The sequence below is a fragment of the Macaca fascicularis genome, chromosome X, assembly GCF_037993035.2.
Source record: "Macaca fascicularis isolate 582-1 chromosome X, T2T-MFA8v1.1".
NCBI lineage: Eukaryota > Metazoa > Chordata > Mammalia > Primates > Cercopithecidae > Macaca > Macaca fascicularis.
In genome coordinates this window covers 19,284,981-19,300,285 of record NC_088395.1, presented here as the reverse complement: position 1 = coordinate 19,300,285, position 15,305 = coordinate 19,284,981, and the positions used below count along the sequence as shown (strand labels likewise).

General features: G+C 43.0%; 1 protein-coding gene across 5 annotated transcripts in view; it reads left to right on the top strand.

The window, feature by feature from the left end:
- The window catches only part of MAP3K15 (mitogen-activated protein kinase kinase kinase 15), a 149,898-nt gene that overhangs the window by 77,957 nt on the left and 56,636 nt on the right, over positions 1–15,305 (top strand). For all 5 annotated transcript variants that reach the window (XR_287236.4, XM_005593116.5, XM_065538460.2 and 2 more), the window contains 3 exons: positions 5,149–5,319; positions 10,335–10,447; positions 11,010–11,169. Coding sequence is in view for 4 of the 5 variants with exons in the window: in XM_005593116.5 (XP_005593173.3) it covers positions 5,149–5,319; positions 10,335–10,447; positions 11,010–11,169 (444 nt within the window). In the remaining variant the exon portion in view is untranslated. The remainder of the gene's footprint in view (positions 1–5,148; positions 5,320–10,334; positions 10,448–11,009; positions 11,170–15,305) is intronic.

The following is a 15,305-nucleotide window of genomic DNA, read 5'->3' as shown; positions in this document are numbered from 1 at the left end:
CACCCTGTGACTTAGAGGTTGCAGTGAGCTGAGAATGCACTACTGCATTCCAGCCTGGGTGACAGTGAGACTCTGTCTCAGGGAGGGGGAAAAAAAAAGTTTGATTTGGGACACATTAAGTTTGAGGTATCAACATGCAAACAAGATGCTGAGAAGGCAGTTGGATATATGAGTCTGGATTTTAGGGGAGAGGCCTGGGCTGGATATAGAAATTTGGAAGTCATCAGAATATGGATGGTTTGAAAAGTCACAGCAGTGGATGATCAAGGGATCTAGGGTAGTAACCAAGAAAGATGAAATGTCCAAGGGTACTGCCAAGGTACACTCCAGTGTGAAAAGATCAGAGAGATGGACTAAAGTAGGAAAAAATAAAGTAGGCGAGTGTGGTGTCCTGCAAATCAAATGATAAAAGTAGTCCAAGGAGGAAGGAGTACACGGTTGTCAAATGCATATGTATGTGAGATAGGACAAGGAGTGAGAAGGGAGTGGTGGATTTAGCAATGATGCCAACCTACTGACTCAGAAAGTCAAGCATGAGAAGCACTGATGTCTGGGTCTTCAGATTTAAGCTCCCCTGTGATACTTTTTTTTTTTTAATTATTTTTATTTTTTTTTGAGATGGCGTTTCCCTCTTGTTGCCCAGACTGGAGTACAATGGTGCGATCTCGGCTCACTGCAACCTCTGCCTCAGGGGTTCAAGTGATTCTCTTGTCTCAACCTCCTCAGTAGCTGGGACTACAGGCGCCTGCCACCATGCCTAGCCAATGTTTGTATTTTTCGTGGAGACAGGGTTTCACCACGTTGGCCAGGCTGGTCTCGAACTCCTGACCTCAGGTGATCTGCCCACCTTGGCCTCCCAAAGTGCTGGGATTACAGGTGTGAGCCACCATGCCCAGCCTCCCAGGTGATTCTAATATGCAGCCAAGATTCAGACCCACTGTCAAAGTTTCCTTCTCTTAATTGTGAAATGGCCTTAATTGCCAGAAACAGATGTTGCTGACTGATTCAACATAGGAGTTTTTATCTGTAGGCTTGTTCTTGGATACCTTGGGATCTGAAAATGATAAGCAGATCCAAAAGCTGATTATTAACCACTAAAAGGATTAGTTATTTAACACCTGTCTTAAAGTGGCTTTTAAGCTGAAAATCTCTTTGCTTTTAATTTTTTCAAATGTTTGATTTTTGTTTTGTTTTTACTCAAAAGACCTTTTGTTTCGAGTAACAAGGGTAAATTTCAAGTTAATGAGAAAATTCAAGGGAAATCTTGATGTAACTGGTCCAAAAAGCTAAAATCCAAACAAACCTGAGCTCATATCAATAATTAAGCATTAGCTTGGGCAACATGGTGAAACCCTGTCTCTACAAAAAGTACACAAATTAGCCAGGTGTAGTAGTACGTGCCTGTAGTCACAGCTACTTGGGAGGCTGAGGTGGGTGGATCGCTTGAACCTGGGAGGTTGAGGCTGTAGTGAACTGAGATTGTACCACTGTACTCCAGCCTGGGCGACAAAGCCCTGTCTTTAAAAAAAAAAAAAAAAAAAAAGGCATTTAAGTGAGTTTATTGAGTTTAGTACATTCTTTTCAGAATCATGAATATTTCACACTTCAAAAGTTGGCTAATTACAGATGTGGAAATGTTGTGCCTCATTAAAGTTTCAATCTTTCATATTCTTGCCACAGACGTTAGAAATTATTTAAATGCTCTAGTAAATTTGAGTTGGTTTGTGTTGGTTCTTAAAAATTAAAGAATATTATACAATGGCTGTGCAACAAGAGATCCGGTTTGCAGGTTAGTTCAGTTAGATTCTATATGACAAAAAGAGGAAAGATAAAATATGTTAGAACAGTATCAAGGTAGAAAATGGAAAAAGTCCGAGTCAAAATACAGGCTTAATTATTGCAGGTTTCCAGAAGGTGGCCAAGTGTCTAGATTAGCCCTTTTCCACCCAGGTTGGGTTCCACAAGACAATTAAGTCCTAATGCCCGCTGGCATCTATTGTATGAAATGATTGAATTTCTCTTCTGCATCCAGAATGAGGCTGGCTACGTACCATCCTTGGGAGCCCTGAAAAAATAGTTACTCAAATAATCAAATAATTTTTTCCAGGGATTAATTCTGTCATGGAACCCCAGTTGAGAAAGTCTGGCTGTTTTAGGTACTAATTTGACATCTGGGATGATGCGGTAGTTTTTGAGGTGCATGTCCTCAGGAAAGAAAACATAAAAGAGCCTATTGTGGCCGGGCGCAGTGGCTCACACCTGTAATCCCAGCACTTTGGGAGGCCGAGGCTGGCGGATCACCTGAGGTCATGAGTTCGAGACTATCCTGGCCAACATAGTTAAACCCCAATTCTCCTTAAAAAAAAAAAAAAAAAAATTCAAAAATTAGCTGGGTGTGGTGGTATACATCTGTAATCCCAGCTACTCCGGAGGCTGAGGTGGGGGAATCGCTTGAACCTGAGAGGCGGAGGTTGCAGTGAGCTGAGATTGTGCCACCACACTCCAGGCTGGGTGACAGAGCGAGACTCCATCTCAAAACAAACAAACAAACAAACAAAAAAACCTATTACCAAGAAATTAAAAAGAATAATTTATTCATTTATTAGGATGGTTATTAATAAAACATACCCAGTTTTGTATAAATCCCAGCAATGATTTTCTGAACATATTAATATGTATCCTTACAGACTTTTGTCTATGTACATAAACATGTGAATAGTGTTTATTTCAAAGAATTGGGTCATGCTTTTCATTTAGTTCAGGTTTTTTCCATGAAATGTTACTGTTACGGATGTTCCTCTGGGTAATTACACATGGATCTGCCCCTTTATAATGATTACTTTATTCTGTAGTCTGGTTGTTGCAAAATATATTTTGCTGTTCTTCCGTTAATGGATGTCTGAGTCATCTCCAGTTCCTTACTATTACAAGCAGTGCCATAACAAACATCTTTGTTCAAAAAATTATTGAAAAAAAAGATGTACATATTACAGATTCTAGAAGTGGAATCATTGGGTCAGGATGGGTACCTTTTTTGTTTTTGTTTTTATGTAAAATCACAAATATATTTAAAAGTAGGGAATAGCATAATTGTCTTAGGCAGGGTTCTCTGAAGAAACAAAGCAATAGGATGTATAGAGATCTAGAGGAAGAGATGGATTATGAGAATTGCCCCAGGTGATTCTAGAGACTGGCAAGTCCCATGCAAGCTGGAGAACCAGGAATGCTTGTGGTGTGATTTGGTCTGAGTCCAAAGGCCTGAGAACCAGGGATGCTGTTGGGGTAAGTCCTGAAGCCTGAAGGTCCAAGACCCAGGAACTCTGATGTCCAAGGAGATGATGAATTTCCCAGTTCAAAAAAAGAAAATTCACTCTTCCTTGGCCTTTTTGTTCTCTTGGTACCCTCAATGGATTGCATGATGCCACCTGCATTGGTGAGGGTGGTCTTCTTTACTCAGACTGTTGATTCAGATGCTAATCTCATCCAGAAACACCCTCACAGACATACCCAGAAATAACGTTTTATTATCTTTCTGGCCTTCCTTAGCCCAGTCAAGCTGACACATAAAATTAACCATCAGAATAATAAACCCCCATCTACCCCATATCCACTTTGGTAATTATCATTGCATGGCCAATTTTGTTCTCCTTTGCCCCCACCCACTCCTTTACACCACAATGCTGGGTTTATTAAAAAGCAAAGACGTACCATTTTATCCACAGATATTTCAGTGTGTATCTTTAAAAGTTAAGGACACTTGGCTGGGCACGGTATCTCACGCCTGTAATCCCAGAACTTTGGGAGGCCAAGGCAGGTGGATCGTTTGAGGCTAGGAGTTCAAGACCAGCCTGGCCAACATGGTGAAACCCTGTCTCTACTAAAATTACAAAAATTAATTGGGTGTGGTGGCACATGCCTGTAATCCCAGCTATGTTGGAAGGCTGAGGGAGGCACGAGAATTGCTTGAACCCAGGAGGTGGAGGTTGCAATGAGTTGAGATCATGCCACTGCACTCCAGCCTGGGCAACAGAGCGAGACCGTCTCAAAAAAAAAAAAGAAAAAAGAAAAAGAAAAAGGTTAAAGACACTTATAAAACATAGGCATGGTTACATTATCATACCTAAAAATGAACAGTTTTTAGGTTTTACATTATCATACCTAAAAATTAACAATTTCTCAGTGTCAGTGCCCAAATTTTCCCAATTGTCTTTCTTTTTTTTTTTTTTTTTTGACAGAGTCTCACTCTGGTGCCTAGGCTGGAGTTTACTGGCACAACCTCTGCCTCCCAGGTTCAAGTGATTCTCCTGCCTCAGCCTCCCAAGTACCTGGGACTACAGGCACCTGCCACCACAACTGGCTAATTTTTGTATTTTTGTAGAGACAGGGTTTCACCATGTTGGCCAGGCTGGTCTCGAACTCCTGACCTTAAGTGATCCACCCGCCTCAGCCTCCCAAAGTGCTGGGATTACAGGTGTGAGCCACTGTACCCAGCCTCATATGTTTTTTAGTGGATTTGTTTGAATCACGATCCAAACAAAGTCTGCATGTTGCATTTAGTTGATATGACTCTTAAGTCTTTTTTATTATATAGGTTTCCCCTTTGCTTATTTTTTCATTTCCTTATGATTTAGTTGTTGAGATAGAATCAAGTAGAGACTGAGTATAATTGTATAAGGTTCATCGGTGTGGATCTTAAGCAGTGACTACATTGGAAAATGAAAAAAAATAATTTTTCTGCTGAAGTACAGCATCCTTGCACCTGTCTTTCAGCACGATGAATGCATATATATTCCACTGTCTTTTTTTTTAAAAAAATAGGTCTCACTGTGTCACCCAGACTGGAGTACAGTGGCGCGATCTTGGTTCACTGCAACCTCTGCCTTCTGGGTTCCAGTGATACTCCTGTCTCAGCCTCCCAAGTAGCTGGGATTACAGGCATGGGCCACTACCACCTGGGTACTTTTTGTATTTTTAGTAGAGACAGGTTTTCACCATGTTGGCCAGGCTGGTGTCGAACTCCTGACCTCAAATGATCCACCCACTTTGGTCTCCCAAAGTTCTGGGATTACAGGTGTGAGCCACTGCACCTGGCCTCTATTCCATTGTCTTAATTCATTCATTTGTGACCTTATAACATCTGTCTTTCAGGAGAAACAGCACAGGTGACCGTGAGAAGGCTCTGCAGATCATGCTCCAGGTTCTGCAGAGCTGTGATCACCCGGGCCCCGACATGTTCTGCCTGTGTGGGAGGATCTACAAGGACATCTTCTTGGATTCAGACTGCAAAGATGACACCAGCCGAGACAGCGCCATTGAGTGGTAAACCCTCAGCCTGAGTTATCAGCACATGCATCTCTTCAAGGAACAGAATCACATAGGCTGAGGATGTTATCTCTTCCTTATGTATATGTCTGTCTGCTGGCAGTGAGCAACTATTTGTAGTAAATGTGGTCTGGGAATTTCCAGATTCCCTTTTTGAGAGAAAACCATGAGAAACAGGGTTTTCTACTGGTCACACTCTTCCCACAGGTACACTTGTTTAAGGGCCAAGAAGGAGGCCCCGCACACTCCTTCCGAGCTCCCACTTCCAGAACCTTGTCCCCCACCACCAGGGCATCATCTTCCCCAGTGATCTGTTCATTCATTCACTTATTTGTTCATTTATTTAACAATGTTCAGTGATGGCTTACTGTGTGCCAGAAACTTTTCTAGGTGGTAGGGATACAGACACAACAGACATGAATCCTGCCCTTGGGGGCCTTGCCTTGCTGGTGAGGGAAGTTAAAGAAAGCGACACATGTAGGATGTCATGTGAGGGCTATGGGGAAAAGTTAAGCAGGGAAGGGGATAAAGGAGGGCTCTGAAGGGTGGGCTGCAATTTTAAATAGGGTGGTCAGTGAAGGTGCCTAAAGGTAGGAAAGTGATAAGGGAGTGAACTTCACAGATAACTGGAGAAAATGTTCTTGGCGGAGGGAACAGCAAGGGCAGAGACTCTGAGGATGAAGCATGCCAGGCACACTCCAGGATGGTCAGCAGTAAGCAAGGGATGGGTGGAGAGCAACATGAAACAGGAAGGGGGCAAGACCTTCTTGCTCTGAGTGAGAAGGAACATCAAATGGAGGGTTTGAGCAGAGGAGTGACAAGATCGGACATGCATTTTAACAGGAGTACTCACTGTTATGCAAAGAATATATTTTAGGGGGTGTATCAGCTGTCACTTGCTGCATAACCCAAAACTTAGCAGCTTTGAACAGCAATGATTATGATTTTTCATGATTCTGTGGCTTCGCCAGGCACTTCTTCTGCTGGCTTCACCTGGGCTCACTTCTAAAACTGAAGTCAGCTGTAGGGTCAGGTGTGGCTGGAAGATCCAAATGACCCTGTACACATTTGGCCACTGGTGTTGGCTACTGATGGTGTGCCTCAGCTCTCCACTATGTGGTTCTAATCCTGGTAGACCAGCTTTCTTACCTGGTATGCAGAACTCTAAGAGAGTGAACAAGGGAGCAGCAAAGCCTCTAGAGGCTTAGGTTTGGGAACTCACACGTGGTTAACTTCTGCCACATGCTATTGGTCAAAGCAAATCACATGGCCCGCCCACATTCAAAAGGATGGAGGAATATGCTCCACCTCTGGCTAGGAGGAATAGCAAAGTTGCATTGCAGAGGTACATGCATATTGCAATGGGAGGAATTTGTGGCCATTAAACAGTCTATCACAGGGACAAGGACAGAAGCAGGGAACAGGAGAATATAGCAGTAATTCAGGGGAGAGCTGGTGGTGGCTTGAGCCAGGGTGGTGGGGATAAAAATGTTGAGAAGTTGGATGCAGGATATATTCTGAAGGTGGAACCAACAGGCCCACATCATTCATTTCCATCATAAGAGCTCTTGGCATTGCTGTTCTGCTTTCATTCATTTCTAACTGCTTCCTCTCTCTTTCTCGCTCTCTCTTCCTTTCATACACACAGGAGGCTCTGTCCTCCCCACCTTCTCTCCATCTGCACTTACTTCTCTGGCAATCCCAGCCACTCTCACACCTAGGGACCCTTAGCTGGAACTCTCCAGCCCAACATCCTAAGTGATGGCCTTACACTTCCCCCCTTTGCCCACCTGTTCTACCTCAAGATGATGCTGGTATTTCAGACTCAACATTTTGAAGGCTGAAGTCATTTACTCTTCTCCACAAGGTATGGCTTTCAATGTCTTGCTTTCTTACTACTATTCTCTACCCTCCTAGGTGTAAACTTTTGGTCAGTGTTCGATACATTTTACTCACTTACCTCCCCATCCAGTCAGGCCCCATTTGCAGCGCTTCTGCGAGCCTTCTTTCACGGCTTGCCAATCCTTTCCCATCACCACTGCCCCCAGTCACTGCCATTTTTTTTTAACTTTCTTGCCAGGAATGTTCTAACAGTACCCAAGTAGACTCCCTGCTTGCTGTCTGTTCAGTCTATCCTTCACAGATTTGTAACTTATTCTTCCTAAAGCTCAAGAACCCACCATGGCTCCCTGCTCCCTACTATGTAAAAATTCAGACTCTCAGATCACCATTCTAGGTGTCCTGAACACTTTCTCCAACCTACCTCTAGCCCTGTTTCCCACTACCTGGTGTGTGTCCAACTAAACTGTAGTTCCTAAGGAGTTTTCCAGACTACTGTCTCTGTTGCTGCTGTTTTCTGTGCTGAGGGTTCCCTTTCCAAATCACTGCTGTTTCATTTCTCTTGCCTTTTTTTTTTTTTTTTTTTTTTTTTTTGAGACTGAGTCTCGCTCTGTCCCCCAGGCTGGAGTGCCATGGTGTGATCTCAGCTCACTGCAACCTCCACCTCCCTGGTTCAAGCAATTCCCTTGCCTCAGCCTCCTGAGTAGCTGGGATTATAGGCACATTGCCACCACGCCTGGCAAATTTTTTTGTATTTTTAATAGAGACGGGTTTCACCATGTTGGCCAGACTGGTCTTGAACTCCTGACCTCAGGCAATCCGCCTGCCTTGGCTTCTCAAACTGCTGTTATTATTTCTCTTTATTTTTATGCCATGTCTCAAGTATCTAGGTGAGATGGCCCTATATGTCTTTTGTGAGTTCCTCTACACTTGAATTTGTGTGATTTTAAGATACCACATTCTTGCATCTGTTGTTACTAATTATGTGTAGATCTTATTCCCTTCCACCCTAGTGTCTTGGAACATAATGACCTCATCTTCTTTTTTTAAATGTCCTGTAGTTCCTAATGCACCGTGTGGTGGAGAGGAGTCACTCAGGGTATCGAAGGGAAGTTAATGTTTGGTAAAGCCAAAACAGAAAGCTGTATTCCCACTATGGTGGTTGGGAATTCAGTCCCCAGGTCAGAAAATCACTGCCTTTGGCTCCTTCAAGAAAGTCCTAGGAGTTTTTCTCCAGTGGCTTCAGAAGGTAGTGGCGGTAGGTGCAGAAGCAAATGAAGCTTCGTCTTCTGCTCAGGGCGTGGTGGCTGTGGATAAGATCTATCCTGGATATCATCTAACCCACCCTCTCCAGTGCGGACATGGAGCATATGGCTCAGGGAGGTGGGGAGCTGGTCCAAGATCACAGGGCTGGTTAGTGGTGAATCTGGGACTACAATCCTGCCTGGAGTTCAGCTCTTCTCTGCCCCAAAGTTGGGCCTGCTTGACTTCTGGAGAAGCAACCCTCTCGGCCCTCTTCTCAGTATAACTTTTCATAGTAGAAGAAAATAAAACAGTCACATCTAGAAGGAGGTAGAATTTAAAATTCCCAAAACACACAGGAAAAAAAAAGGTTGAATTTTGTTGACTAAGCTAGGAAGGACTTTCTTGGTGTCCTCTGATCTGTCTGAGGCTATTTGTATTATGCCTCAGAATTGATAAAGCCATATTTTAACTGATTTCAATGATAACTTATCCTTTGAAGAATTAATATTTTGTTGTTGAAATCTCTTGCTGTCACATGAGTGACAAAATTACTACTAGCAAGTCTTTGGTATAAACTGTGCCACTTAAAGACACTTGTGTTGTTACTTCATTAATTGAGTTCTTTTTTCCTGCCTATAATTTTCATACTTGTTCATAGAACAGAAATGAACTTATTATGTATAGAAAAGGGTAAAGAAGAGAGTGAACTTGTCACTGTTAACCTTTTGGTATAAAAATACGATTCCCAATTTTGTATCCTGTTCCTTATCCTGATAGAGTAGATCGCTGTCACTGGCCTTACTTTGCCACTGCTCCTGTAGTTATTTGGGATCCTGGATTTTGGCAATACTGCTTCCTGCAGGAGAAAACAACTCCATATTGTTAAAAGCAAACAGCTTGCAGAGAAATGGCCTACCATTGATGCCATTTCGATGTAATAAAAAAATACTCAATGCATAATTAGAATCCAACTTTAGAAACAAGGTTTAGGTGGGCAGCGTGGCTCATGCCTGTAATCCCAGCTACTTGGGATGCTGAGGTGGGAGGATCGCTTGAGCCCAGGGGTTCAAGGCTGCAGCTATAATCGTGCCACTGCACTCCAGCCTGGGTGACAGAGTGAGACCCTGTGTTTAAAAAAAATGAAAAAAAAATTAACTGGGCATGATGGCACAAACCTGTGGTCCTAGCTGCTTGGGAGGCTGAGGTGGAGGGATTGCTTGGGTCCAGGAGTTCCAGGCTGCAGTGAACTATGATTACACCTCTGCACTCCGGACATCAAATCATGGTGATCTTCTGGGAGTAGGATTAGAATTGAGTTTAAATTTCTTTTGTGTACTTCGTGATGATTTCCCTATTTTATACAATCAGTGAGGCTTTTATAATAATCTTATTAACAAAAAAAAAACCTCCCTGGTGTAAGTTACTGTGTTGCTATTATGACTTTTTTTTTTGTTTTGAGGCCGAGTCTCGCTCTGTCACCCAGGCTGGAGTGCAGTGGTGCGAACTTGGCTTGCTGCAGCTTCCACCTCCCAGGTTCAAGCGAATTCTCCTGCCTCAGCCTCCCCAGTAGCTGGGATTACAGGCATGCACCACCACAGCTGATTTTCGTATTTTTTTTTTGTAGAGATGGGGTTTCACCATGTTGGCCAGGCTGGCCTTAAACTCCTGGCCTCAAGCGATCCACGTGCCTCGGCCTCCCAGAGTGCTGGGATTACAGGCATGAGCCATGGCGCCTGGCCTATTACGACATTTTTGAAGTTACTAGAGAGCTGCATGTGGCTGTTTGTGAAGGTGGTGGTGGGAGGCAAGGGGAATAGGCAACAACAAACTTAAAGAAAGAAAACTTTTCATGAGAAAGTTGGTTTATACCATTATTTAAACATTTTTTGTTGTAATATAATCAGACTTTGGTGGTTCTGTAATTATAGGTATCGCAAAGGGTTTGAACTCCAGTCATCTCTCTATTCGGGAATTAATCTTGCAGTTTTGCTGATAGTTGCTGGACAACAATTTGAAACTTCCTTGGAACTAAGGAAAATAGGTAAAGCTGTTTATTACTGCAGATGTTGATGCTTTGATTATACAAGTTTGGCATTAAAAAGTATGTTGAAATAACTAGCATTATGTCATTATATTTCTGTTCTTTTTTTGAGACAGAGTCTTGCTCAGTTGCCCAGGCTGGAGTGTAGTGGTGCGGTCTTGGCTCACTGCAACCTCCACCTCCTGGGTTCAAGCAATTCTCCTGCCTCAGCCTCCCGAGTAACTGGGATTGCAGGTGCGTGCCCACCACCATACTCAGCTAATTTTTTTTTTTTTTTTTTTTTTTTTTGTATTTTTAGTAGAGATGGGAGTTCACCATGTTGGCCAGGCTGGTCTCGAACTCTGGACCTCAAGTGATCCGCCTGCCTCAGCATCCCAAAGTGCTGGGATTACAGGCGTGAGCCACCGTGCCCATCCTACTAGCATTATATTTCAAAAGTAACAATCAGTTACTTTTCCTACAGCGTACTTGAGACAGCAGCCAAAATAAAATACCTGCTTATCCTCAATATGACAGAAACTAAGAAAGAGTTTTCTGACTATCTAAAATTCAAATCCTTAAGGTGTCCGGCTGAACAGTTTGTTGGGAAGAAAAGGGAGTTTGGAGAAAATGAACAATTACTGGGATGTGGGTCAGTTCTTCAGCGTCAGCATGCTGGCCAGTGATGTCGGGAAAGCCGTCCAGGCAGCAGAGAGGTTGTTCAAACTGAAACCTCCAGTCTGGTGAGTTGTGTCTGTGTGTTGTCATCAGCCATCTCAACACATGACCTTGTTCTGAAATGTCTTCCTCAGGGAAAAAAACGTGGAAGTGCAAAAACAGTAATAATCACTATGTTTCTCCTTCTGACTTTTCATTAAAGCAAAGTTAGCACAGACACAACTGCTCTGAGAATTCCCTTGCTTTTATGTGAAGGGAGGGAAAGACAGATCCACACAGAATATATCCCTGCCTGCTCCATCCCTGAGATTAGGCCTTCTATCCTATTATAATTTCTGCAGGTTGTCTAGGTCCTTAAGAGCAAAATACTCTTGGCTACTAGTATGTATTATGCATTTGTGAGAAAGCATATAATAAAGTGAAAAAAGCACACCAAGAAAATGTTTATCACAAATGAAAACTGGAACTAAAAGAACAATAATAGGGTGTGGTAAATAAAATGGTGGCACAGCAACAGCCTTACACAGCCATTTAAATGTGCGGGAAATAATGTTTGGAGACGTGGAAGTGTGTTCGTGGTTTGTTGTAGAATAAGAAAAGCCAGCTCCTGGGTAGATTTTCCTGTATCAGTGGTTCTCAAATTTTATTGTGCGTCAGAATCAACCTATGTTGATTGAAACACAGACTGGGCATAGTGGCTTATACCTGTAATCCCGGCACTCTGGGAGGCCGAGGTGGGAGGATTGCTTGAGCCCAGTAGCTTGAGACCAGTCTGGCTAATAGAGTGAGATCCAGTCTCTACCAAAGAAAAAAAATAGCCAGGCATGGTGACACACGCCTGTGGTCCCAGCTACTCGGGAAGGCTGCGGTAGGAGGATCGCTTGAGCCCGGGAGGTCAAGGCTGCAGCGAGCTGTGATTACATGACTGCAGTCCAGCCTGGGTGACAGAGTGAGACCCTCTCTCAAAAGTAAATAGGTAAAATAAAGAAATAAAACACAGATTGCTGGGCCCACTCTCAGGATTTCTGGCTCGGTAGGTCTGGGGTAGAGCCTGAGAATTTGCACTTACAAATTCTAAGCTGCTGCTGCTGCTCTGGTGACCACACCTTGAGAACCGTTGTTCTATATGATCTTGTTTTAATTAAAAATATGTGTTTGGCATGTGACTTGTAGGGAAAGGCCCAGGTAGGGTGGGCGGTATCAGATTTCCCCGTAGACATGAAGCTCCGTTAGAATCGTGGTTATCTTATTGATTGCTATAGTCTCATAATAAATGCTCAATAGATACTTGTATAATCAATAAATGGTGAATGATTTTCTTCAGAATATTGACAGTGGTTGTGTCAGGGAGATAGCCTTATAAGGATTTTTATTCTGTTTTTTTTTTTTTTTCTTACCTTTGTTTTCTGGTTTTTCTTACCTTTGTCTTCTGATTTTTCCTAAATGCATATGGATTATTTTTATAACTTTAAAAAACATACTTTTAGGCCGGGCACGGTGGCTCAAGCCTGTAATCCCAGCACTTTGGGAGGCTGAGACGGGCGGATCACGAGGTCAGGAGATCGAGACCATCCTGGCTAACACGGTGAAATCCCGTCTCTACTAAAAAATACAAAAAACTAGCCGGGCGCGGTGGCGGGCGCCTGTAGTCCCAGCTACTCGGGAGGCTGAGGCAGGAGAATGGCATGAACCCGGGAGGCGGAGCTTGCAATGAGCTGAGATCCGGCCACTGCACTCCAGCCTGGGCGACAGAGCGAGACTCTGTCTCAAAAAAAAAAAAAAAAAAACCCAAAAAAACCCCACATACTTTTAACCATTTGTGTTCATTGACCATCCCTTACATCCTAGTTCAGCGGGTCAGTCCGGATTACCGGGGGTAGGAATCTCTTCAGTCATAATTAGTTTGATCCTATTTCTTCCCAATCTGAAGGAACTTAAATTTGGCCCTCGAACCCCTTGAAAGTTCTCTGAGGCTGAGAGGACACAGAGCCAGGCTGGGCCTCTAGCCCTCCTGGAGTGGCTGCTATTTGAAAAGTACGAATCTTAAAGTGCATTGCTGTTATCTGGGCAAGATGGAGCCGACTTCAGGGAGTGGAGACCCCAGGATTGGATACAATCCCATTACGTCAGCACCTGGGCTCACTTATAGGACTTACACTGTTATTACCTGTTGTTAGGAGTCCCCAAGACCCTTCTTAGGTTCATGATTTGCTGGAAGGACTCACAGAACTCAGAAACGCTGTTATACTCTTAGTTATGGTTTATTACAATGAAAGGATACAGATTAAAATCAGCAAAGGCAGAAAGGTACATAGGGTAGAGTCCAGGAGAGACCAGGTGCAAGCTTCCAGTTGTCCTCTCCCGGTGGAGTCATGTGGACAGTGCTTAATTCTCCCAGCAAAAATGTGTGACAACATGCATGAAGTCTTGCCAACCAGTAAAGCTCATTGAGCCTTAATGTCCAGGGTTTTTATTGGGGATGGGTCACGTGGGCATGGAGTCCTCATGTGGCTGATATTAATACCTCAGCTCCAACCTCTCCAGAGGTCAAACTGATACAATGTGGCCCAGGACACGGACTGTGAATCATATCGTTAGCATAAACTGTCTAGGATGGCCCAAGGTCCCAGATAAACAGAGATGCTTTTAGCTGGCAGTATATCCCAAGGGCTTAGAGGTGATCTCCCAATAGCCAGTCCAGGGCCAGATCTTTCTTTTGAATGTGTAGAGTTTGGACAGCACAGGCCTGCTGAGTACCCAAGCAAGTCAGTTGGAGTCTAGCTGGCCTATCTTCCCAGGATAGCTCCAGCTTTTATCCTCAAAGAGCAAAATAATACTATGATATATAATACTATGATATAAATAATACTATGATATATAATAATACTATGATATAAATAATATGATATAAATAATATGATATAAATACTATGATATAAATAATACTATGATATATAATAATACTGCCTGGCACCTATGTTCCAAAAAGTTCAATATGCCTGAAAAGAGCACAAAGGTGTGGTCAGAGTCAAGATGTCATAACATCAAAATCTACCTAGTCAGATTGTAATTTTTAAAAAAATAAAAGACAGTGAGTTTGACTAGTGATTGCCAGGAGTAAGGGAGTGGGTGGGATGGGAGGGAAGTAGGCATGATGGTGGGAAGGCAACACGAAGGGTCCCTGTGGGGATGGAAATTTCTCTGTCTTGCCTTGTATCAGTGACAACATCCTAGTTGTGGTATTGTACTATAGTTTTTGTAGGATGCTTACCATTGGAGTAAACCTGGTCAAAGATATATGGGTTCTCTCTGTATTGTTTCTTAGCACTTCATGTAAATGTAAAATTACCTCAAAGTAACATGTTTAATTAAAAAGAAAATGAGTTTGAAATTTTGTCATTTTGTAATTGCTTTGAACTTTGAACTACAGCTGACCATTGAACAATGTGGGGGTTAGGGGCTCAGTTAAAAATTGACCAAAAACTTAACTACTAATAGCCTGCTGTTGACTGAAAGCCTTACCAATAACATAAACAATATTTTGTATTTTATATTTTGCAAAAAGTGCAGGATTTTTGCAACCGCTGACATAGCTGCAGTGACGGCTTCATGAATTTCCTTTTCTATTTTTGCAACGATTTTTAGGCTGGATTCATTTGTCTTGAAATGGCCGCAGCTGTAACTGCAGAACTCAATCTGCAGTACATATCAAGCAATTCAACTTTTTCTGGTAATGTCATGACTTTTCTCTGCTTCTTGGGAGCGTTTCCAGTATCACTAGTGGCACTCTGTATGGGTCCCATGGTGTTACTCAAGGTTTATGGTATTGCACTAAATACAATGAAGAATGCACGAGAACCGTGAGTGATCACTTTTTACTATGATCTGCAATTTACTGGAGAGATGAACTGCTCATGCAAAAATGATCAGTCTCACATGGTGGAGTTTTTTGTTGTTGTTGTTTGTGTCTGAGACAGAGTCTCGCTCTCTCACCCATGCTGGAGTGCAGTGGCGTGATCTCGGCTCACTGTAACCTCTGTCTTTCAGCTTCAAGCAATCCTCCTGCCTTAGCCTCCCGAGTAGCTGGGACTATAGACGCCTGCCACCGCATCCAGCTAATTTTTGTATTTTTAGTAGAGACGGGATTTCGCCATGTTGGCCTGGCTGGTCTTGAACTCCTGACCTCAGGTGATCTGCTCGC